This window comes from Sceloporus undulatus, chromosome 1 (genome assembly GCF_019175285.1).
Source record: "Sceloporus undulatus isolate JIND9_A2432 ecotype Alabama chromosome 1, SceUnd_v1.1, whole genome shotgun sequence".
Taxonomy (NCBI): domain Eukaryota; kingdom Metazoa; phylum Chordata; class Lepidosauria; order Squamata; family Phrynosomatidae; genus Sceloporus; species Sceloporus undulatus.
This window is the reverse complement of record NC_056522.1, coordinates 196,329,414-196,353,115: the sequence shown is the minus strand read 5'-3', so window position 1 is coordinate 196,353,115 and position 23,702 is coordinate 196,329,414. Positions and strand designations below refer to the sequence as shown.

General features: G+C 40.4%; 1 protein-coding gene across 6 annotated transcripts in view; it reads right to left on the bottom strand.

The window, feature by feature from the left end:
• The window catches only part of STAT4 (signal transducer and activator of transcription 4), a 53,166-nt gene that overhangs the window by 19,129 nt on the left and 10,335 nt on the right, over nt 1-23,702 (bottom strand). For all 6 annotated transcript variants that reach the window (XR_006101566.1, XM_042446585.1, XM_042446583.1 and 3 more), the window contains exons 4-13: nt 19,997-20,095; nt 17,517-17,609; nt 16,629-16,707; nt 12,628-12,713; nt 8,417-8,568; nt 7,430-7,588; nt 7,103-7,195; nt 4,791-4,850; nt 845-862; nt 655-748 (exon numbers count right to left, since the gene is read on the bottom strand). Coding sequence is in view for 5 of the 6 variants with exons in the window: in XM_042446585.1 (XP_042302519.1) it covers nt 655-748; nt 845-862; nt 4,791-4,850; nt 7,103-7,195; nt 7,430-7,588; nt 8,417-8,568; nt 12,628-12,713; nt 16,629-16,707; nt 17,517-17,609; nt 19,997-20,095 (933 nt within the window). In the remaining variant the exon portion in view is untranslated. The remainder of the gene's footprint in view (nt 1-654; nt 749-844; nt 863-4,790; nt 4,851-7,102; nt 7,196-7,429; nt 7,589-8,416; nt 8,569-12,627; nt 12,714-16,628; nt 16,708-17,516; nt 17,610-19,996; nt 20,096-23,702) is intronic.

Here is a 23,702-nt window from a genome sequence, read left to right as displayed (position 1 = left end):
TATTATTATTATTATTATTATTATTATTATTATTATTATTATTATTATTATTATTAACCTTTATTTATAAAGCACTGTAAATTTACACAGTGCTGTACATACAATCTTTTTAATTAGATGGTTTGGTATTTGCTAATAAAATGTATCACTCATATTAACAGGAATTTCAGGTCTTCTTCCAGAGCCCAAGCAACAACATGCAAAAAAAAAGAAATAGAACACTCTCCTCTTCTGCTGGGCTCCAAGGAAAACTCCTTCTTCTGAAGCTGGAATCTGCTTTGATATGAAATGCCCACTGAAGCCAGCAGGGGATTTTTACCTCCAAAACAAACAGCAGTTTCAGAAGAGGGGTCTTCCTCTGCATCACATGACATGAAAAGAAACTGTTAAATTCACAGTCCCATTAATTACAACCCCGCAGCTGATGCAATCTGCATCTTAACAAATCCATACTGCATATGACATTTAAGTCAAGCTCTGTTTGGTCTTAACTGGCACAGATGGGAAGCTTTCTCTTGGGCCGTTCTTAGGGGCAGCAGTGGTACAGCTCCTCATTAAACTGAGCCAAATTCAAAGGTTTCTAAGAGTGCACAAATGATGTCAAGGCAACTCTCCTCCGATTCGTGTGCCCAAATTTAAAAAGTACTGACTTACTAGATGTCGAAATTCCACAGAAAGACTCCCATTTGAAGACTCATCCATGTTCATTGCTTTTATATGAGTGCCGCAAAGGACAAATCTCCGGTTGCTGGAAGACACATCACAATAAAGGTATACAGTAACAGGCAACATGATAAGGAATAATACGTACTCATAAAAAGTACAACTATTTAAATTTTCTTACCTTATAGTAGAAGCATTCCTGGGTTAGAACAAGCAACAAACAAACAAACAAACAAAAAACATCATGAGAATTTATTATGTAAACCTTCATATGGAGAGAGAATGCCCAGTTAAACATGCATTTTAAAAGTGAGGAAAAGATAATACCCACAGATCAAAAATTAAAAGAAAAATCACTAGCAGCAGTACTTGTGGCATTTGTGCATTCCTTATTTGATAGATATGATACGTATTTGCAAAGATTCCTGCTGTGGATCACTACTATTGCTATAACTTTCAACAAGTTGATTAGACGGATTAACAGAGTTTTTTCAATGACACTTTGCTCTTTTTGGTCCCAACATTTGAGCCAGCATGTAGTAAAATTATATATCCAGTCTTATACCATCACCTTAAATATCTAAGCTGGGCTCTTATTGATGAGCTCCTTCCCATCTTTCCACTTTGCTGAATCTTAGCACCTTTGACATTGCTTCTCTTTTAAAATATTTGCCAAGGATGCAAGAAATAGCATGTGGCGACTCATGCCATATAACAGTGAAATATTCAGATGTATTTGCATGTTCAGTTGTAACTAGTATGTAATTGTATATATGTCACTAGTGTGTAGCTATAAGCCCACACTTTCTACAGAGGCCTAAGTATATGGCATAATTTTGTCCTTGCCATCGTAATTAGGAGTGTAATAGAGTTAGGATAGCCAGCGTGGTATAGTGGTTTGAGTTTTGGAATAGGACACTGACAGTCCAGGGTTTGAATCCCTGTTCAGCCACAGAAACCTACAGGGCAACCTTGGGCAAGTCATATTCTTGCAGTTTCAGAGAAAGGCAAGGATAAGTCAGAAATGACTTGAAGGCAGACAACAACATCAAAATGGAGTTAGCCTTAGAACTTTGATTAGCAAAAGTGATGGCATCATTTGTCATCTCACTCAGGCTTCCTTGTTCCCTCTGACTTTGGCTGCAGTGGTTCACAGTGGGTGGGGTGGATTTTACACAACACACAATCATGAGCTGTTCCTATTATGTAATGCAAAGCCAATTTGGGATGGTTTCATTTTGATTTAACATATGTGAAGATCTGTTTGCATTACAAAAATTTGCTCCTGGTGGAAATGTTTCATTGTCATGGAATTCAACACAGCAGTCTGTATTTTTAGATTTTCCTTAAGGATGTGGCTCTGGGAATTGTAATGATGAACACCTTCACTTCAAAATTTACAACAACACCATTGATCACAATAACTCTGTGTGTGTGTGTGTGTGCGCGTGTGCGTGTGAATTACTTGTTCATCAGTTGATTGGCTGATCCAGGATCACTAGTGGATCCAGAATCACTAGTAATTTGAAGAAGGACATTCAGTAACATATTGCAACTTCTGAAGTATTTCTAAACACAGGTTATAGGGAGCACATAGCCTCCTTGCTGAAACAGCTCCACGATCTATCAATCTGTTGCTCAGCAAAATCCAAAGTGGTGGTTATAACCCTTAAAGCCTTGCATGGCTTCTGTCCAAAGTCCCTGAAAGGTCATATCTCCCTATATGAGCTGGCTTGAGCTTTAAGATCTGTGTGGAGGGCTCTCTCTTGGTCCCACCACCAGCACAGTCACAATTGGTAAGTGGCTGCTCCCCGGTTGTGGAATTCCCTCCCACAGGAGGTTCAGCTGGTCCCCTCTCTGCTGTCTTTCCACTTGAAAGCAAAGACCTTATTATTTCGGCAGGCATTTGATTTTTAATTTGTTGTAGCAAATTGAACTTTTAATGAGAGAAGTATTATGTTTCTATTTTATTATGTTTGCAATGTGTTTTTAAAGCTGTTTTTAACATATGTTTTCAACATGTGTGTATTTTAAGAAACATGGTTTAATGCTCTTTCAACTTTTATATTACCATATGTACTCATCTATAAGTCAAAAGAAACTATGCCCAAAATGACTCCAAAATGCTGGGTAAACTTATATACAGGTCAATATGGTCATACTGCTCAGAAATGTCTTAAAAGAAGTGCTGCTGGATGCCTCACTCTCCCTGCCTGGGCAGCGATCTCCAAAAGAGGTGCCGACATAAGGGGTGTGTGTGTGTGTGTGAGTGTGAGAGAGAGAGAGAGTGAGAGAGAGAGAGAAGCAATTGGGTTTCTTTAAGAAGTGCTGCCAGATGTCCCAGGCTCCCTGCCTGGGCAATCTTCAGTGGCCTACTGTAATGCCCAAAAGCAAAAACAGCAGCAGCTACGGCTTTTTGGTGCGTCCCTGCCTTGGTGGACAGAGATCATTTCTTTGCTGCAGTGGGAGAGTCTCAAAGAGCCACCATACCTCCCATTTTTCCATCCAGGCATTGCAAAAGGCCATCAAAGAGAGTAGAGTGTTTTAAGATTTACCCTTGACATATCCACAGGTCATATAAAAATGCATGATTTTGGCCCTAAAACCTTCCCTGTATTTATTCATGAGGTCAACTTATATACAAATACAGTATATAGGATAATAGTTTTTTAATTGTACTTTGACTTCACTGTTTGTGAACTGCCTTGATTCCTGCGCCAGGAGATAGGTGGGGTATAAAAATAATACTAAAATAAGCTATGGCTCTAATGGAAGCCTGCCTTCAACTTTCTGTGAAAAATCTTAAGACTTTGTGTTGGTGATGAACTTCAAGGAGACCGCTACTGTATTTGGTTTCAGTTCTAGAGGTAATGCTGACTCCACTGACTTTTAGATTTACATAGTAAAGCACTCATAGAGAACCACAACCCAAATTACCCAGCTTTCTTGTACAGAAACTATGCCAGTGCAAGGAAGTGGAAAGTTTTTCATGTACAACACTACCGAGATGTTAATGACACAGCAACCTACACTTGTGCAATCCTGCTGTCACTTGATATATAAATGGCTTCTTTTTCCTAAGCTTTACAGACATTTTTGTAGTGTAGCACATATCAATTGTGAAATGAGACTAAAAATCTAAATTGCAAGACTCTGTAGATTACATGTAGAATAAAACTAGGCTTTGGTCCCCAGACATAAGAGCAAAAGATACATATTAAAACTAAGAGAGGGGGAACTATCAGAAGTAACAGAAAAAAGATCTATGAAAAACTATGGCTGCTTCTGGAACTTCACAGACAAACATACTGAAACTATAAAAATACCAATGAAACATCATGCACCAACCATAGACTATCATGCAGATTAGATGCAGAATATGGATCAGTAAAGTTAGTGAAAGAGAATTGAGGCAGATTTGATTTAACCTATATTATTTATTGTTGTGTGCCTTCAAGTCGTTTCCAATTATTACTGGGTTTTCTTGGCAAGATTTGTTCAGAGTGGGTTTGCCATTTGTCATCCTTTGAGGTTGAGAGAGTGTCACTTGCCCAAGGTCACGTATTGGGTTTACATGGCTGAGCCAGGATTCAAACCCTGGTTTCTAGAGTCATAATCCAACATTCAAACCACTAAACCATAATTTATCATATCCCACCCTCCAAAAATGCAGGTCTTAAGCAAGTGAAAAGGAGGGCACAGTACACAATGATATACAGATCTCGGGATATTTTTTCATTGAGAACAACAGAAATTAATAGCCCAAACTGGAATTTCTGTTTTGCTTGAGAGAAAGAGGAAGAGAAGAAAGATGGCTAATTTGAGCATGCTGCATGCCCTTATAATCTTGGATAGGAATTCAAGGCCAACATCATCTCAATGCTGGCTAAAATCCAATTACTAGTCCCAGCTAGAGTAGACCCATTGAATCAATGGCACTTACATAAATGTTGTCTTAACAAATGTCCACTGATTCAATGATCCTACTATCATTGGAAGTACCAACTGGATTTAGGATGCCGCTTCTGCCTACTCTGTTTATGCCATCAACATGTTTTACAGAACACATTACTCAGAATCTGCCTCTCAGGAAGACACAGGCAGTAAAAGAAAGTGTTGCTACTTACTTGTCAATAGTAGCTTTCACTCTGATTTGGTAGTTCAGCTCTGGCAATTTAATAAGCAGTCTAGGAATTTAAAATACATAGTTTAACTCAGAGAATACTACTCTTTGCAGTAAATAATAGTACTACAGAAATATATAACTGGCTAGACAAATTAGTTCTCCCAAGCATGGTGTCCCCACACGTGGTGTCACCCAGTGCAGGCGACAGGGCTTCTGGGGGCAGCATGCACTCCCTCCCCCTGTACCACCCCATTCTTTTTCTGATAAGGAAAAGAATGGGATTGTGCGCATGGGGATGGGAGCACACGGGAGGAGTGCATGAGAATGGTGCATTAGGATGGGAGGTGCATGGGAATGGTGTACAGGGATGGGGGTGTGGGGGGAGTGCACAGGAACGGCATGAGAGGGGAAAGCCTGACTGGGGGTCACCTGGTTTGGGCCACACTACCACACCCTCATAGTGATGCCACATCTCTATATTCTTAATAGACCATAAAGTTACTGGGAATCCTACCATCAACTACATGGAATGTAAAGAATGTTCACACATTTTCTTGACCTTGATGGGAAAAGATGCTTCTACACAATGAGACATGTTTAGAGAAAATGATCAACCCCTTAAAAGTTTTCATGGGAAAAAATGTACAAAAACTTAGTTTTGTGCAATTTTTTTTGTTTATACTGTTTTTTGCACAAAGCCTTTTTTGGGAAAAAGATTTCCCCTTCCCCAATTTTTTTTTCAAGAATTAATTTTTCAATTATTTTTCACAACGTACAAACCAACTTTTTTTTAAAAAAATGCACACAACCCTACATCTTACAAATGTTTGCCCAACAAGGAGAAAAATGTTGTAATTACTAATTCTTGTATGCAAGCATGAAATAAGCAAAGTTTATGCTGAAATCCCATTGATGCACTGCATTAGCACAGCTACATTCTGCTGAAAGCAGAAGAGACTACAGTGGCCAATATGGAAATTAGGAACAGGAGAAACAGGCTGCTTGGGGGTGGAAAATTTTGGCTGAATCCACACTAGAAAAATAATCCAGATCCAGTGTGCAATATTCTTTCCAGAGATGTCACACTGATACGTCAAAATCCACATTCAAACTGCATTGATAAGCACACATTTCCTGTGGCTGAATTCAAATCATTACAAAAGGGCATTTCTTCCCATGTGCATTGCCCCCCTTCCTAGCATGCATAAACCAATAGTCTTTCTTGTTTTTCTATTAGTCTTATCACTCACACTGCATTTTCACTGGATGACTATTTCATCCAGCAACTCTTCCATGCCCAGTAAGTGATCGTGAGTAAGTGAGGGAACTGTAAATATCTCTTGACATACATATGGGAGGGAGGGAGTATAGACCAGATCCTCCTGGGTTGGAGGAAGAGAGTTTGGTGTAGACAGAAATTACTGTCTCCTCCACCCTTGCCTCCTCCCATCTCAGTGGTGAGTGAGCAAGCAAAGGTTATTAGCCCAGCCATTCACCAGTATAATTTCCTCCCAGTGACCAAATTTAATAAAATCACACACATATCCCAGCAAGCAGAGAATCAGGCATACACTGAACTTTTTTTAAAAAATTGCAACAGTCCGCTTGCCAGATGGAGAAATTCACTCTCCAATCTGTCATCCCCCCCCCCCCACTACCCCTGCCTGATGCAACACTGATCTGGCAGGACACATATTGCAAAAAACCCAGCAAAATGTTTTTCCCTGGAAACTGCAGAAGCGAGCATTTTTTAAAAATCGGTTTAAACACCTCAGGCGTTGGAAAGAAATGTTTTCTCTTTGAATCCAGAGGAACGTCACATCCTCCTATAGGATAGTCATTGAGGTAAGTAAAAATTATTTCACAGGTGTAGATGCAGCCTTTGTCTGCCTTCCCTCACCACCCATGCATATCCCTAGAAAAAGTACATTGATAGGATTTCAGACATACATCTTAATTCCAGCAGTAAGGAAAGATTGCAGGAAATGGAAATAAAGGGGGAAGCAGGGAACAAAACTTGGGTTAGAATAAGAGAAAGAAGGTGCTCTTCTGATCATTGAAGATAATTGGGGAGGAAATGGGTTTAACCAACAGGATCTGAATCTTAATATGAAAGAGTTTAAGGTTTTCCTATAACCTTATTTTCTTCAAGAACTCCACCTAACAAACTGCTTTTGCAACACAAAAAGCAACAGAAGTCTTGATGCATTGTATGTAGATCAGAATTTGGTCTATAGTGCATGAAACATTTAAAAGAGATAAACTAGGACATCACACAAATCAGGTCCTTGGGAACTGACACCTTTTACTCACCTAAGTTTAACAGTAAACTGGATTAAAGTTTTAAGAACCAAAGGCCTCTGGGGATGGGTTGGCATGCAGGGCTGTCTCTCAACTATAAATGAACTAGTATGAAAAGAAATAAATATTTTCATTAATACCATGTGCAAACAGGCCAAGTGATATACTGCAAGATAATCAGGGTTCTTTGATCCCAACACAGCACAGTAGGTTTCCATCATTCAATGCAATTGTCAGACTTTTTTGGGATGCAGTAAACATTCCCATGATCAGAAGTATAAAATTTTAGATACATTTCAGTCATATTAAAAGATAGCTTTCAATAAAAAACTTACATACCTTTGGAAAAGGCTGTAAAGTAAGAAGTTTACTCTTTCCAACAACTGAGGTCTTTGCAATGGGATGGGATCTCCATCGTATGTGAGTTTAACCAAAAGCTCATCTAGTTTCTCCAGTTGCCTTCTTATTTGAAAAAGACTTTCTGCCAATAGTGTGAAACTGGGCACATACCAAGGGGGAAAGGTTCAGGTTAATTAGACATACAGAGTACACAATTGAATACAATGCTGCAGTGGTTTACTCCTGAACATATATGAGACCTGCCTTACCCCCTGTCTTCCTCCCCCCTCCTGACATACTCTACCTGCTTAAGAAAGTCAAATATTTTGAAGTCCCACCCAAAGAATTCCACAAGCAGACTTTTTCCTAGCAGAACAAAGGGATTGTCATTCGCCAAAGGGACCTGCCCTTATTTTAGAGTCCCAGAGAAGTGTTTGTGTGTGGGTTTTAAATGTGCGTTGCTAAAATGTTTTATGAGTAAAGGAAAAAAAGGAACACAAAATGGGACCAAACGTATGTAACTGAGTAAACACATCATTAGGACAGCCGGAATGGCTTTCCTCAAATGTATTTCCAGAGACAAACTAAGAGTAAACTGTTCACTGAAAAAGCCTTCATTATTAACAGTTAAGCTTTCCTGCAGGCTCTTCCCATTTTGGGAAGTTTCATAACTCACTAACAGAAGCGTCACAGGTGTGATGGAGTGGCATCATTTTGGTGGTTCAGCCCCAATCTCTCCCCCTCAGACTCCATACCTCTCACAATGATAACAACCCTACTTTCAAAAAGCCTTTTGATGGCAAATGATGCCTCTTAAAGTTGCTTTCCCTATAGACTCATACATTCTTTAAAGCTGAATTAACAATATCCTCTCTTAGCCTCACAGATGAAACTTTTACTGCAAATGCTGGCCTGGCGGGCGGGGAGGAGAGCAGCACAGCACACTTCCTGTTGTTCTTCATGCAGAAACCAGGGTGAAAAGTTTACCAGTTTTGTAGCTGATCAAGACCACTGTGCAGAGGGCCTCCTATGCAGGCCATTTGCTGCCTTCTCTTCCAATCCAAGAGTTCTTTCATCAGCATGTTATTCACCAAGGCTTCCATTTCCTTTATTATTTGTGCCATTTTATTGAGAACTTCCTGAAAGAATTAAGCATTCCGTTACAAATAAATAGAAGAATGAAAAGGTTTCTTTGAAAATACGGTTAGGGTTGTTACAATCTCTTTCTCCTTTAGCATTAATATTGAGCCTTGAAAGGATTTCACAATGCATTGGCGTAAACATTCAAGAGCTGCAAACACATTTCAATAATGCTTTATGGTTAAAGGGGGACTCTGTATTTCCTGAAGTCACCAGCATTAGCACTTTCAATAAAGCAATACTTCCTGAGATGAACTAAGTAGTTTTGTTTGAGTGTTCTTCGGTCTAGTTCAGGTTCAAGGGAAGTGAACTCACAATGGTAAGTAAGTCACACTGACTTATTTCATTAGTAAAATAAATAAATCAGTATGCCATACCCCTAAAACACACTATGCTGTAAAGACTTGAAATGATGGCTACTGTCTGGTCATATTACTTTAATATTTAATAGGGTCTGCCATGAAGTATTGCACCATGGACAGCAGATCCACAACACAGTATCCCCTTCTCCTTCTCAACCCCTGCTATCCTGGATCTTGCCCCCAATGCCAGGCAACCTTCTGTTGCTACTGAGCATGCTCAGTCTTCACTTTGCTATTTTGTAATTTTGCCATTATTATTATTTTTTCTTACTTTTGTTTTTGTTGCACTTCTGCAGACTGTCAGGTTTTCCTAGTTTTCTTGCATATGGATAGTGACACTTCCTGTCCCCCTCCGCAGCCCCCCCCATAAGTGCTCACTTCTGAATAGTGGATAAATTACAAGTACAGTCGGCACTTCTTATGCATAGATTTTTTTATGCACGGATTCAAGCATCCATGGTTTAAAAATGTTCAAAAAAAAAGTATAAATTTCAAATATCAAACCTTGATTTTCCATTTTTATAAGGAGCACCATTTTGCTATGTTATTATATTTAATGGGACTTGAGCATACACGGATTTTGTTATGCACGGGGGATCTTGGAACCAAACCTCAGCGTATAACAAGGGTCCACTGTACAATATCTAGCTTTTACAAACAAAGGAAACACAGTTGAGTCAAGTGAGCCATTTTGGTATAGGGGAGAGAGGAGATTTGGACTGATAGAAAACTGGGTTCCAGTTTACACATGGACACAAAACTCACAAGAAAGGCAATCTTGCACTTACCCATCTGGATATAAACCCTTCTGCACTCAGTTGGAATTACCACTGATTGTGTGACTCTAGGTTGGGAGGAGTTATTTACATGTTGATTTGTGTATTGTTCTGTTGTTGAATGGCAAGGCCTCAGGGTGTTTATTTAATTAATGATCCATTGTCTGCTGGGAAACCCCAATGGTGAAAGTGTCATCCACATATTGGAACCATGTTGTGGGCTTTTTTGGTGCTGTTTCCAGGGTATGCTTCTCAATGTGTTCCATATAAGAGTTTGCTATCACAGGACTCAGAGGGCTTCCTATGGCTACCCCATTTCTCTGTTTGTAGAATCTATTATCCCACTTAATTGAAGCACTTAAACTGAGTTCTACAGGCTAATGGGTACTCCAGCTCAGAAATCAGAAGGACTGCCAGACCCAGAAAATCCCATGAGTGAAGACAAACATAATAATAATAATAATAATAATAATAATAATAATTTTTATTTCTATCTCTCGCCTCTCCCATTGGATCGAAGCAGGATCACAACAAGGTTAAAATTACAATTACAGCATTAAATCCACAGTTAAAATAAAAGCATAAAAACATTCATAAAAATATGAAAGTCTAAAAAACATTAACAACAATCAATCACGGGGCAGCTGGTCTCGTTCCATACTAGTACTTTTCATAGGAGGTCAAAGGGGAGGTATTTTTGAGCATACATCAAAGGAGTCACAGACAGGATAGGGGAACTGGTGAGGAAACATAACTTCCAAATGTTCTAAAAACTGACGAAGAAAATCCAGCAAATGCTGCACTCAGTGAAAGACAGGAGAGACCCTCGCACAGCTTCAGAAGTTTACTGGATACTGTACAGCTGCAGACAAGTCTACATAGGGGCCACCAAACACAGTGTTCCAACACAAATCAAGGAACACAAGAGACACTGCAGACTGGGCCAGCCAGAAAAATCAGCAGTAGAAGAACACACTATAACCATCCTGGGCATAAAAAGCGGTTTGAAAACACTGATATTTTGGACCATGCCAACAACACTCAGGTCAAAATGCACAAGGAAGCCATTGAACTCCATAAGCACCTGGACAACCTCAACAGGAAAGAAGAAACCTGTAAAGTAAACAAAGTTTGGCTACTAGTCCTGAAAAACACCAAAATCATGATCCGGCAAATGCAAATGAAAACCACCCTGTTGAAGGGGTTTCCCAGCTGACAATGGATCATTAATTAGACACCCTGAGACCTTGCTATTCAACAGCAGAACAATACACAGATCAAAATGTAAATCACTTTCTCTCAATCGACAGTATATGTACCCCACTCTCTTTCATGCCAGTATTCTCTGAAGATGCCAGTCACAGCTACTGGTGAAACGTCAGGAACAAACTCTTCTAGAACACGGCATCAAAGTCCAAAACCCCCACAAAAAATATGGATGCCAACCATGAAAGCCTTCGATTTCACCATGGTCCTAAATTTGCAAGATCTGAATAAGGCAGTGAATGACTGAGAGCTTTATCACATTTCACAGCAGCCATATTGTTTAAGCAAACAGAAGTATACTGGTATGGAATCACTTCATCTTCATTCCAATTGTGCTATAGTGGTGCTTCAATGATGCACATTCCCACAATGTTTTCTGTATTGCCTCACTTGACTCCACCTTCCTACCCCGTCTACCGTATGTAACACATGCACACTGTTTGTTTTTTTCTTTTTTTAAATGCCGCAGTTTTGGCACATTACTCATGCTGGCACTTCACTTCATGCTGGTGACCTGCTATGGCAGTTCAATTGTGCAATTACGGCAAAAAAATGTTTAAGGGGAATGGAGTAAAAGCAGTGTTGTTCCTGTGATGTCTTCTTTGTCTGGACACCGGAAGTGAAGTGACTTCATCCTGTCTGGCATAGGAAGCGGGACAAGTGGAGAACCATGCCTCTCACACCACATGACTTCCACATGAGTATCAGAACTGCAGCAGAAGAACGACTGCACCAGAACCAATAGTTGAATAGCAACAATAACCCCTTTCATGGGTTTTTCCCATCAATGGAAAGACAGTCTAGTAATGAAGGAAATGCAATGCCACAATGGGCAAGTCACAATGTTATAAGAAAAGACTAAACACAGAATTAAGCCAGTGAAATGATGCACTAAACTTATCATGTAATAAAGTCCTGAGTCTCTTGGTGGTCTCACATTCATACAGGGCCAGAACAGGCTGCCAAGTTAAGCCATCTTCCGGGCAGCTTGGGAGTGCAGTGTTCACATGCTGCATGCTTCCAAGCCGCCCAGAAGCCGCCCAGCCAATCACACAGGGGCAGCTTCATGGTGTTTACACAATGCACACTGCTGGAGTGCCCAGAAACCACCCTGGGTTTGCGACCTGCCTGCTTAAGGTGGCTTTTTACTAGCCCAAATAGGAGTGGATCTTTTCTGCTCCTATTTGGCCTGGCTCCAGGGAGGATGGGACTGCAAGTTGTGGTTGCCATGGCTCCGTGGAGACCAGCTCCGTGGCAGTCCCAATCCACTCTTTTTGGGCCATCTGTTTTGGCCCATGGTCACCATAAATTAAAGCCAATTTAATGGCAAAGGAAAAAACAACACAACCCATTTATGAGCTTTGTCTTAAGGATGGCGGGCTAACTTCCTGCATGCTGCTCTGGGCTTTATGGAGGAAGGACAATTAAAAATACAATAAACAGAAGGAGAAAATGCCTCCAATCTTGTGACTGTCTTCCTGCTCAGGAAGCAGACAGCATTCTAGTCTGCACAGTCATCTTGCACTTTCAGACTGTTTGGAATTTCCTGCTACTTAATGTCTATCTAGAAAAAAATAACACTGCTAGGTATTTCTCAGTTTGTGATGCAAAGCAAAAGGAACAGTACCACAAAATATAAAAAATGACAACTCACCTTTCTCCTGTAGTCTAACGTATTAAGTATTTCCTGCAACATCAGCATTTCTTGCTTCATAGCAGCACTGTTCTTCTCATTCTGTTCTGAAATAGATTGCAAAGTGCTGGTCATGATCTATAAAGCCCTATATGGCTTAGGTCCAGATTATCTGAAATATAGCCCACAGGACGTGGTATTTGTTGACAGTCTCCCAACCAATTACTAACCAGAGTTGACTATGCGTAACTTCCAAGATCAGATGGAATCTGGTGCCTTTAGGGATAAGCCTTTGCAATTATGATTAGAATATCAAAATGCAAAAATTTGAACTAGGTGCAATGCACAGATGAAGGCCACATTTCCCCAAACTTTCTAAAAATGGATAAGTACCCTAAGAAAGCTCCCATCAGGAATGGAAGGGAGGCAGGGCCATGTATGCCTCTGTTTGCTTGCTGCTTCAATTGCTCACTCCCTTTTCATTCCAAAATTACATGCATGCACCCCAAGATTTTTCCATCCTGCAGAAGAAGAAAAGACAAAATCCTGCCCCACAGGCCACCAAAGCATATGTTTCTAAACATGACTTCAAGACATGCCAAATCTATAACACAAAAAAGAGATTCCAATCTTAAAATCCACATGGGAAAGATTAAGAGCTACGACTCCTGGTTGCCCTCAGTCATTCTCTTGATTTCTCAACATGACTTGAACTATAGCTGCTTTCAGTTAGGACTGGTATGTATACAAGCTGAACTTAAACTTTCATGACTCAGCCTAGCCCATTCAAACAGAAATACATTTTTGTTCTGAGTTTATTTATCCCTCCAGCCCAGTGTATGGGATGAGGTGTGTGTATAATCTTACATTTATGTATATCCCTCTTTAAAGTGGTATACCTTACCTTTTAACCAGCAACTTTATATGTATACCAGAAAACATGCATATTATTGGTCTTCATAGTATATAAGGATAAAATAATCATACATGGCCTAAATCCGACCATGTTCTGCCACTAGAGCTTCTTTCCCCCATCCCTGTGCAGCTCCATGTACCACACCAAAGCGTCTTGTCAGTTTCACAGTCCTCTAAAGCTGGTTTGGAGACCACAACAAGATGGTGATAAACCCACTGGGTGAGTTTCACACTTTCTCACCCACAGAGGAAGGCAAAGGCTTGCCGAGAAAATGCTGTGAACAAATCTTGCCAAGAAAGCCCAGTAATAGGGCTTTGGGTTGCCATAAGTTGGAAATGACTTGAAGGCACACAACAGCAAGAATAGAGATATTATATCTTTTAATGATACTTAGATGTACATATAAATATGGTTCATATAATTCATGGTACTATTGCAATTTCATGTATTAGTCACACTGTATATCCTTCAAGTGCTCTGATCTGACAGAAACAGTCCCAATTAATCCTTTATCCACCCCTGTTTTTCAGCTGCTATTAAGATGTCCCAGTTACTCTCTCCTCCTGACACTTTCCTCCTTTTGTCCTCACTCAGCTTATTTCTGTTGCTTCACATTGAGTTCATAGAGCAAAAGTAGTTTCCATTCAATTAACTCAGCAAGGGGGAAAGGAGGGAACAGGAAGTCAGGGGCAAGATCTTGCACCTCCCCCCCCCCAGATAACTGAATGCAAAGTAACTTAAGGTTTGAAACAGTTTTTGTAAGCTGAGAAGAAAGGAGAGAAATGGGAGAAGAAAGTGGGACATTTAAAAAGCACTAAAAAAAATGGAATGGCGAAGGATGAATTAGGGCTGTCCCTGTCAAACTGGAATAGTTCAAAGGTATCAGCTCAGGCAAAAGCAAACTGCTGCCGCTTCTCCTTACTTGAGTCTTCTTCCTCATTAGTAACTTTTGCCATCTTGACCACACTTTGATATTGTTGGCCACATGTGTCCCTGTTTCCATCTGTGAAATGTTTGAGGGTATGTTGTTGTTTTTGTATGCCTTTAAGTCATTTCTGACACATGCAAACGCTGTTACACCTATCATGGGGTTTTCTTAATAAGATTTGGGGTATGCCATTGCCTTCCTTTGAAGCTGTGAGAGTGTGACTTGCTGAGCAGGGATTAGAACCCTAGTCTCCCACAGTTCGAATCCTAAAATTTGAAAAATCTGATCAGGAGGGCTTGATGAGAGACAGAATTCTTGAGAGCAGGAGTTGATTATCAAGTACTGGAGCTAATACCCCAAATGTTATAGAGAGAACAAGGCAAATACAGTGCCCCCACACCAATCACAGACTTTCCATCTGTGGATGTGAACTTGAACGGACAGCAAGCCTCGGCTTTTTAAGTGAGCATGCATGTACACAGCTGCATGCATGGGCGCCAGCATGCATTCATGCTAATTGAAAAGAACAAGACTTATGGTCCTGCATTTTTTGTTATCGGGGGGGGGGGGGGGGGGGAGTCCTGGAATGGATTCCCAGGGGGATAGCAAAGAAGTATTGTACTACAAGAATCCCAGTGGGAGGACAAAAACTTTAAAAGGCAGATGGGGGAAATAGACATATTTTTTGGTGGGTTTTTCGGGCTATGTGGCCATGTTCTAGAAGAATTTTCCCGTATTTTCTGTCCAAATCCTTATCCATTATTCCTAACAAGTACGTCTCTGACTCTTTCTTAAATCTCATTGCTAACAACTTTTTTATTTCCTCATGTATTTGTCCCCAATATTTCCTTACAATCCAACATAACCACCACATGTGGTAAAAGGTGCCCTTCTCCTCTCTACACTTTCAGCACCTGTTGCTAGTATTTTTATTTACTTCTGAAAGTTTAAATACAACCTATATTGTAATTTATAATAGTTCTCTTTCATATTGTAGTTCAAGATACATTTCAATTTCTCATGCCATATTTTCTCCCAATCCTCCAATTGAATTTGGGTGCCTATATCTTAGGCGTAACAGACCATACATTACTCAGACTGTATCTTCTGTGTCTAAAAACATGTCTAAGCTGAGAGTGGGGAAAGTGTGCCTCCCCCAAAGGCTGTTTTTGTAGTCCTCAAAGCACCCCACCCAGATTATTTTGATTTTTTTCCTACTCAAAATGCCCACGTGCTTTCTAGGTGGTGTGGATGCACTTCCATTATGTTTCCCTATCTGTTTTAAGACCCAGGAGAAGCTGTTTTGCAAAACAGGAATGTCACTTCCTGTTTTGGGGAAAGGTCTCTCTTAAGCTTAAAACAGCTGGGGGGAACCCCCCAAAATGGCAAAATTGCCCCAGTACCTACAGAGAATGCAAGGAGCATTTTCACTAAAAGAGCAAAAAAAATTATGATGCAAGGGGCAGCCTTAATAAGTTCATTGTGGGGCATATGTGGCCCCAACCCACAGGTAGTTGTCCACCCCCAATTTAGGTTTTACATGTTTTTATGTACAACTGAGAATCCAATAAAACTTACATTTAAGAAAGCTTACATAGGTACAATTGTTAGTCTTTTATCTCAACCCTGGGGTTGTCCATACCAGCCAAAAGGCCCAGGTTCCCCAGCCTCACGTCATCTAGTTCAGATGATGCAGTCCAAAACACAGGAGGCAGGCTCAGGCCCAATCTTGCCAGAAAAGACATGGATCCAGAGGATCTGGCCTGATGCTGGGGTAAACAGTCGATATCCCAGGGTAATTTACTGTTTCTATGTCAGACGCAGTGAAGTGGTACTTCTCAGTTGGAGTGAAGGCACGGCAAGGTAAGGAGCCCATGTCTGTCCTTGTCTCAGGTCAGTGTGGGGACAGGTGTGCCTGTCTGTTTGCCAACCCATGGACCAATGAGCACCAGAGCCAGTATAGCATGGGCTCAGCCCGTGCTATACTGGCCTGTCTGTTCAGTCCCCCTGTCCGTTTCCCTCTCCCCCTGAAGGACAGACAAGACTTCTTTTTCACAGACAGTTTCCATATCACCTGCTTCAGTAATACATCCAGATTTTGTGTAAGTCCCAAGCTCTGAATCTACATCCATGCAAGATCAGTCTCTTTCCTTCACAGTATTTTATGGAGTAGCTTACCTATGCTATGTATTGTTTTAAACCTGAAGTCAAACTCCTCTTGCAAATCTTCTAAATATTTGACATCTTGTTCAGTCATCTGTTTTTCAAATTTAAAAAAAGAAATGGCAAATGGATCCAATAAGATTCCTAATGTTTATCAAGTGACAACAATCCTCTGAGAATTTCAGCCCCTTCTAAATAAAACATATACAGTATTTCCCACTACCTCTCATCCATAGCCACTGGTTATGCTTGGGAAGATAAGGTGGAGAAAACTATTTTGTATTCCATGTTTAATGCTGTCCGCAACAGGTACAATGCAATCATATCCATGGCTATTCAGAAACAAGTCGTGTTTTCAGTGGAGCTTAGCTTCAGGTGAGGGACATGCTATTGCAGCCTCCCTCTATCATACTAATCATACCAATCAGCTAAAACACCGTTTGATCAACTAAAAGGGTGTCAACACTAATGAAACAGCAGACAGCTCAATACTATGAACGTGGAAGCTGGCAAATCTCATCTCAAGAAAAATATGTAGGATTAGCTCTCTCCCATCACTCAGTAAAGAAAGCCTAAGATCATGCCTGTTCTGAAGCACATGTTCATCACACAACCATGATCCCTTCTCTTCAGGGCTCATTTGAATAATTGAATTATGGCTTTACTTTTAGTACAAAATTCAGAAATTAAGAAACTATAATAGTTTGGTTCAACCAAAGGTTAATTTATCAGCTAAAGCCATAAAATAAAGGCAGAAGGATGATGTCCTTAATAATGCAAGGAGATCTGTCTGAGGGTGAAAGCTTAACCTTAAGCAAATTGTATTGACACCAAAGATATATCTGCTCCTGTATGTAGATTTCTTTGCATTTAGTACACAGATAGCAAACCACAACAACTTGCCTGAGTACTGTTCTTAATTGCAGACACTTTGTGGTCTACATTTCTTTGTCTTTCTGAATCCAGGTTATTTTGTAGTGACTTTTCTAGAGGTCCCTAAATAAACAAAAAGACAAGTGGGTTCAATAATACTGTTTCTCACTGCAAAGGATGTTCTTTGACAAGTAACTAAAAATAAACAGATCCAGGACTTTTTAACTTTACAAAGATTTCCCCTCACCCCAAACTTTACTTTTGGTTTTAATGTTTTCATTAATCTGAGGTATTTCACGCTTCATTTATATGGGAAACACATTAACAGAAAAAGGACCAATTTCTATATATAGGCAAGAGTATAGAAATTATGTCTTTGCTAACTTCCCACAGTGTCACGTCTGCTTTGAGAAACAATATTTGCTTGTTCAAGGTACAGTTTCCATTGTGGAAGTCTAGCACAGTCAAAAGTATGGCTCCAAGAGCAGATAGCAATATCCCAAAAATGCTTACTTAACCACAACTCCAAGTCAAAGCAACAAAATATTTTAAAATCTTTTTACAATACTCCATTTAGACAATCAATGAAGACATGTGCATACATATGCATGAGCACATATACATGGAAGTGGGAGAGCTATACAAAATTATCCATTCCCTAATTTTTACATTGGAGATATGGGAGGGCAATGGCTACTCTCATGGTTGCAGAACTACATCAAGATGCTACTAAGGTTCTCAGACCTCAGAGCCCAATCCTGAGCCACAGGACTTGGCCTCTCTTCTTTAGTCTTCAAGGTGAGGTGGAGGGATCTTAGGGCAAGAGTACTGCCTTGAAAAGTATCCATGTATACATTTTTCTCATTTGGTTAATGTTACTGTGCTGTGCTAAATGACATAACCAGGGGCTGCTCCTTGTAACATCATGAGAGCCTGCCTCTGTGACATAACAAGGAATTATCAATAGCTTGCAGGTTTTGATCTTTGTATCACAGGGTCTCTGATACTCCTTATGTGACAATTCCATATGCTGCCCAGGTGTACCCATCCTCCCCCCATTCACTACATTGTGGTACACACAGGCACTGAGAATCTGCCATACAAGCAGAGGGAGGGGGAGCCTGATATAAGTATGCTCTTGTATACTTCACAAGTGTCATGGAGGAATGTGGCTTTAACTGAGTTAACAGTTACTGTTTTCATATAAATATGCAAAGTATGAGAACTCTGAAAACAAAGACAACTTCCTACCTGGCAAGTCATCACCTTGGTTATAAAACATAAAAGGAACATACACTGACCAGTCTAAAGACTTGGTGGGGAAAATGCACCACTCCTGGAGTGTCTGGGCTCCTGAAAATCCACCAGCAGTGATCACAAGTTAACGCTTAACGCTGGACATACTATGGAAACCCAGAGGGCTGCAAACAAAATTGTAAGCTTCTCCACAACTCCAGAAGGCTGCACCTCATCACTGTAACTGGCAATTATGGATAACTAGAAATAACAAAGCCTCATTTCTGGTCACCTTTCAGGGTGGTTTTATTTTTTGGGGAGGGTAGCTGTTTCAGCTGGGAATACCCCCTAAACATCCCTGCAAAAGGAGTTTTAAGCATTTTCATTTGTTTATGATTTGCCAAAAAATACTAATTTTGGCTGCAAGTGATTTTGAGGTTATCAGAACCTTTGGGAGGGTCAGTGGATATCAGAATGGCTGCACCAGGGGCTGCATGTGAGCACATAATTCCCAACCTTCCTTAAGACTTACAGTGAGCTAAGATTCCAAACCAATTGCACAAAGTCTAATATCCTAAACACACCTCATAGCCCATGTCAAGGAATATTCTCCGTTTGGAAAACAAAAACTTTACAAATTCCTTTTCTGGCCTCATTTTGTTCAGTCTGTTCAGCTTGCCACCTGAGGACAGCCTGTTCCACTTAAGTTCACAGCATAGACTTCTTAGTCATCCCATTCTCCTTGCTTCCTCTCTTCCATGTTTGTTGTTTTCTTCGTGTCAGTTGTGATTTCAAGAGAAGCACTATTTTCTTGTTGTATAAATCAAGTGCTATTTATTTTTAGACCAAATTCTGTATTGTCAAGCAGAACTCTAGGTTACCAAAACAGGGCATATTCAGAATATATTAAAGTTACCCCATGAGTCTTTGTGACATTAAACATTTTCTGTTTTCCTTTGTGAAAGGAATTACTTTGGTCAACTTAAACAGTCTGCTACTAAAGCCATCACTGGACTGTAAGATGGGCTGTCTTGGCTTGGGTAGCACAGGGAACGAGGAAATTGTGCACCTACACTTGTGCAATGACATATTTAATGTCTACTTGTGTGAGGTTTGAAAAGGTCTAACCACTTGTACAATTAGGAGTTGCACAAGCATAATGCCTCAATTGGATCCTGGTTTTATATTGACATAACTCTGTGCTTCTAGGGTCGGGGGCTTTTTTTTTTTTTTTTTTTTGACAGACACAACTATCAAACATAAAATAAAGTTACCTGTACTGGCATGCTAGCTGAAGCCAATATTCTTCTTTCTTCTCTTAAACAGTTTGAAACAACTACTGCTATGTGCACAGGGTTATTCTGATATTTTCCCTAAGGAAACAACACACACACAGAGAATATGTTAGCATAAGAAAGCTTGGGGACATTACTGTTTGTGGGCATTAATATACTGCATGAAAGGGAAAGACCCATGTTGGTGAACCTATGGCACATGTGCCAGAGATGGCATACAAAGCCATTTTTCGTGGCACACGGAAGGCAGGGAAGAGGAGGAACAGACGCACACCTATCCCTCCTCCTTCCCAGCTGTTTGTAGTCTTCAGCTGCCTCTGGAGAGTAAGTAAATAATAAGAGTTAGTAAATAAGGATTCCCTGTCTTGGTCCACACATGTCACTGTGGACTAGTCCTAGTGGCTACTTTTGCTGTGTTAGGTCTTGTGAATGGATGGAAGATGCAGGGCCCTGGTTGGTCTTAGAGATTTTTATAAAGATGTAGGTGATTATGAGAAATCAGTGAACGCTAGTTTTATATCATAAGCTCACTTGGAAAGACTACGGAGTTGAAGAAAATATCTAAAATAAATATATGGTGCTGACTACTACAAGAAGCATGTAATAATATTGATGTTTACACATATATACAGTAATCTTCATTACATTTCTTCTGTTTCTCATTTATGGCTATTTCTTTTCTTATCATCTAACCATAATGGTTATCTTTTTTCATTGTGGCAAGTAGAAATTTAACATGTAAAGTCTTTGTCATCATCATATCTCCATGATTCAGTAAGTTTCACCTGTTAAGTTTGTCTTTTATGTAGTCCAGAACAACAGGGGCATGTATGTGTATACAGTGCACTCGTGCCATGCGCGGATGCATTTTACACAGCTTCCAGCTTACGCAGAAACTGCGCAGGGGAAAAAACAATGGCTCGCATGCCCATGGCACGTGCGCACTGCGCCACCACATACACGCACCCCATTATCTCCTATGGGGCTCGAGCATAGGTGGATTTTCCCTTACGCAGGAGGATCCCGAACGGATCCTCCGCATAAGGAGAGGGCCCACTGTATGTACCTTCAAGTTGCCTGTTGACTTTTGGTCACTCCATGAATTTTATAGCGTTTTCTTAGGCAAGGCATACTCAGAGGTGGTTTTGCCTTGAGATGTGAAGGCCTGGAAAAAATTTGGGGGAAAAAGTTTTTCCCCATTTTGTTCCTGAATCACACTAAAATAAAACATTCCATAATTTATTTTCTTCCTTTTTTTTTAATTTTCCCCCATTCCCCTCCCCCTTCTTTTCAGGCCTTAACATCTCTAGTTTTGCCAGTCCCTTCCTCTGAAATATAGCTGACAGCACCTGGTACTGATTGGAAGTCTCCCATCCAAGCACTAACCAGGGCTGTCCTTGCTTTGCTTCCAAGATCAGACACGATCTGATGTCTTTAGGATATTTATGCCAGAAAAGAAAGAAGAGGCAAAAACAAAGGTAGAGTGACACCTTTCCTCAGTTGTAGAGACACATGTCTCAGTTCATATCTACAAGTATAGCTAGTTGGAAAACCACAGTGGACAGGATCCATGTCCCAGAATTATTGTGTTAAATAGGGATTTGGGTAAGTATTGCATAATTTTAATTTGTTTATTGTGAATTCACACAAGTGCAATTGCAGTTCAAATGCAATTATAATTTGTACATGATTTCACTATACATTTAATAGTGCGAACGCCAGCTACAGGCCAAGTGTGCACAAGTTATATGGCTTATCCACTGGATAACTAAACATCATCACACTTTATTTTAACTGAATCTATACTGTTCTATCTGCTTCTCACTGATTTTACTTATAGAAAATATCATGGAACTAGTTCAGGATCGGCTCTATAGTGACATAATGTGCACTGAGCAGGCTGCCACTGCTTTTCAGGGATAGAAAATTTTTATTTTCATTTTGAACTTACTTCCTACCCTTTTAAATTGCTGCTGTCACCAACATAAAACACCTCTTTCAAAATGGTGCTTTTTGTAATATATGAAAAATCCCTACTCCCTTTTGCGACTTAGGATGCATCCGCATTTAATAAATAATCCAGTTTGACACTACTTTAACGGCCAAGGATTGATGCTATGGAATTTGGGGATCCGTAGTTTTGTGAGACAGCTTTCTCTGTCAGAAGGTTCTGGTGCCACAGCAAACTACAGTTCCCAGAATTCCATAGCACTGAGCCAGGAGGGCAAATGTTGTCCCCATCTGCAAAAAGGAGGAAATAAGAGAATCCCAACAATTCGTCCAGTTAGTCTGACGTCAATACCAGGAAAGATTCTAGAGCAGATCATTAAATAGAGAGTCTTTGAATATCTAGAAGGCAATTCCATAATCACAAAAAGTCAACATGGGTTTCAGAGAAACAAGTCATGCCAGACAAATCTAATCTCTCTTTTTTGGGGGATAAAATTATCAGCTTAGTAGATGAAGGAAATGCTGTAGTGATTTCAGTAAGGCCTTTGACAGGGTTCCCATGACATTCTTGCAAACAAGCTTGTAAAATGTGGGATAGACAAAGTAACTGTTACATGGATTTGTAATTGGTTGACTGGCCGAACCCAAAGGGTGATCAACAATGGCTCCTTTTTATCCTGGAGAGAAGTGACCAGTGGGGTCTCACAGGGCAGACAGAGCCCTGGGCCCAGTGCTATTCAACATCTTTATCAATGACTTGGATGACAGAATTGGGGGCATATTTATCAAATTTGCAGATGACACCAAATTAGGAGGAGTAGCTAATCCTTCAGAGGAGAGGATCAACATTCAAAATGATCTGAATAGACTAGAAAGCTGGGCCAAAGCTAACAAAACGAATTTCAACACGGAGAAATGTAAGGTACTGCACTTAGGGCAGAAGAATGAAATGAAGAAATATAGGATGGGTGACAGCTGGATGAACAAGACTACCTGTGAAAGGGATCTGGGAGTCCAAGTAGACCACAAGTTGAACATGAGTCAACAGTGCGATGCGGCATTTAACAAGGCCAAGGCGATTTTAGGCTGCATCAATAGAAGTATAGTGATCTATCAATAGAAGTATAGATCAAGGGAAGTAATAGTGCCACTATATTCTGCTCTAGTCAGGCCCCACCTAGAATATTGTGTCCAGTTCTGGGCACCACAATTTAAAAAGGATGTTGAGAAACTGGAGCGTGTCCAAAGGAGGGCAACTAAAATGGTGAAGGGTCTGGAAATTATGCCCTGTGAGGAATGACTTAGGGAGCTGGGGATGTTTAGCCTGGAAAAGAGAAGGTTAAGAGATGATATGATAGCCCTGTTTAAATATTTGAAGGGATGTCATATTGAGGAGGGAGCTAACTTGTTTTCTGCTGCTCCAGAGACTAGGACCTGGAGCAATGGATACAAGCTACAGGAAAAGAGATTCCACCTCAACATCAGGAGGAACTTCTTGACAGTAAGGACGGTTCAACAGTGGAACACACTTCCTCAGAGTGGTGGAGTCTCCTTCCTTGGAGATCTTTAAACAGAGGCTGGATGGTCATCTGTCGGGTATGCTTTGATTTAGATTTGCTGCATGGCAGGGAGTTGTACTGGATGGCCCTTGCAGTCTCTTCCAACTCTATGATTCTATGGCAGTTACAGTGGTGTCAAACTGGATTGTTTCTGCAGTAAGGATGCAGCTTTAGAG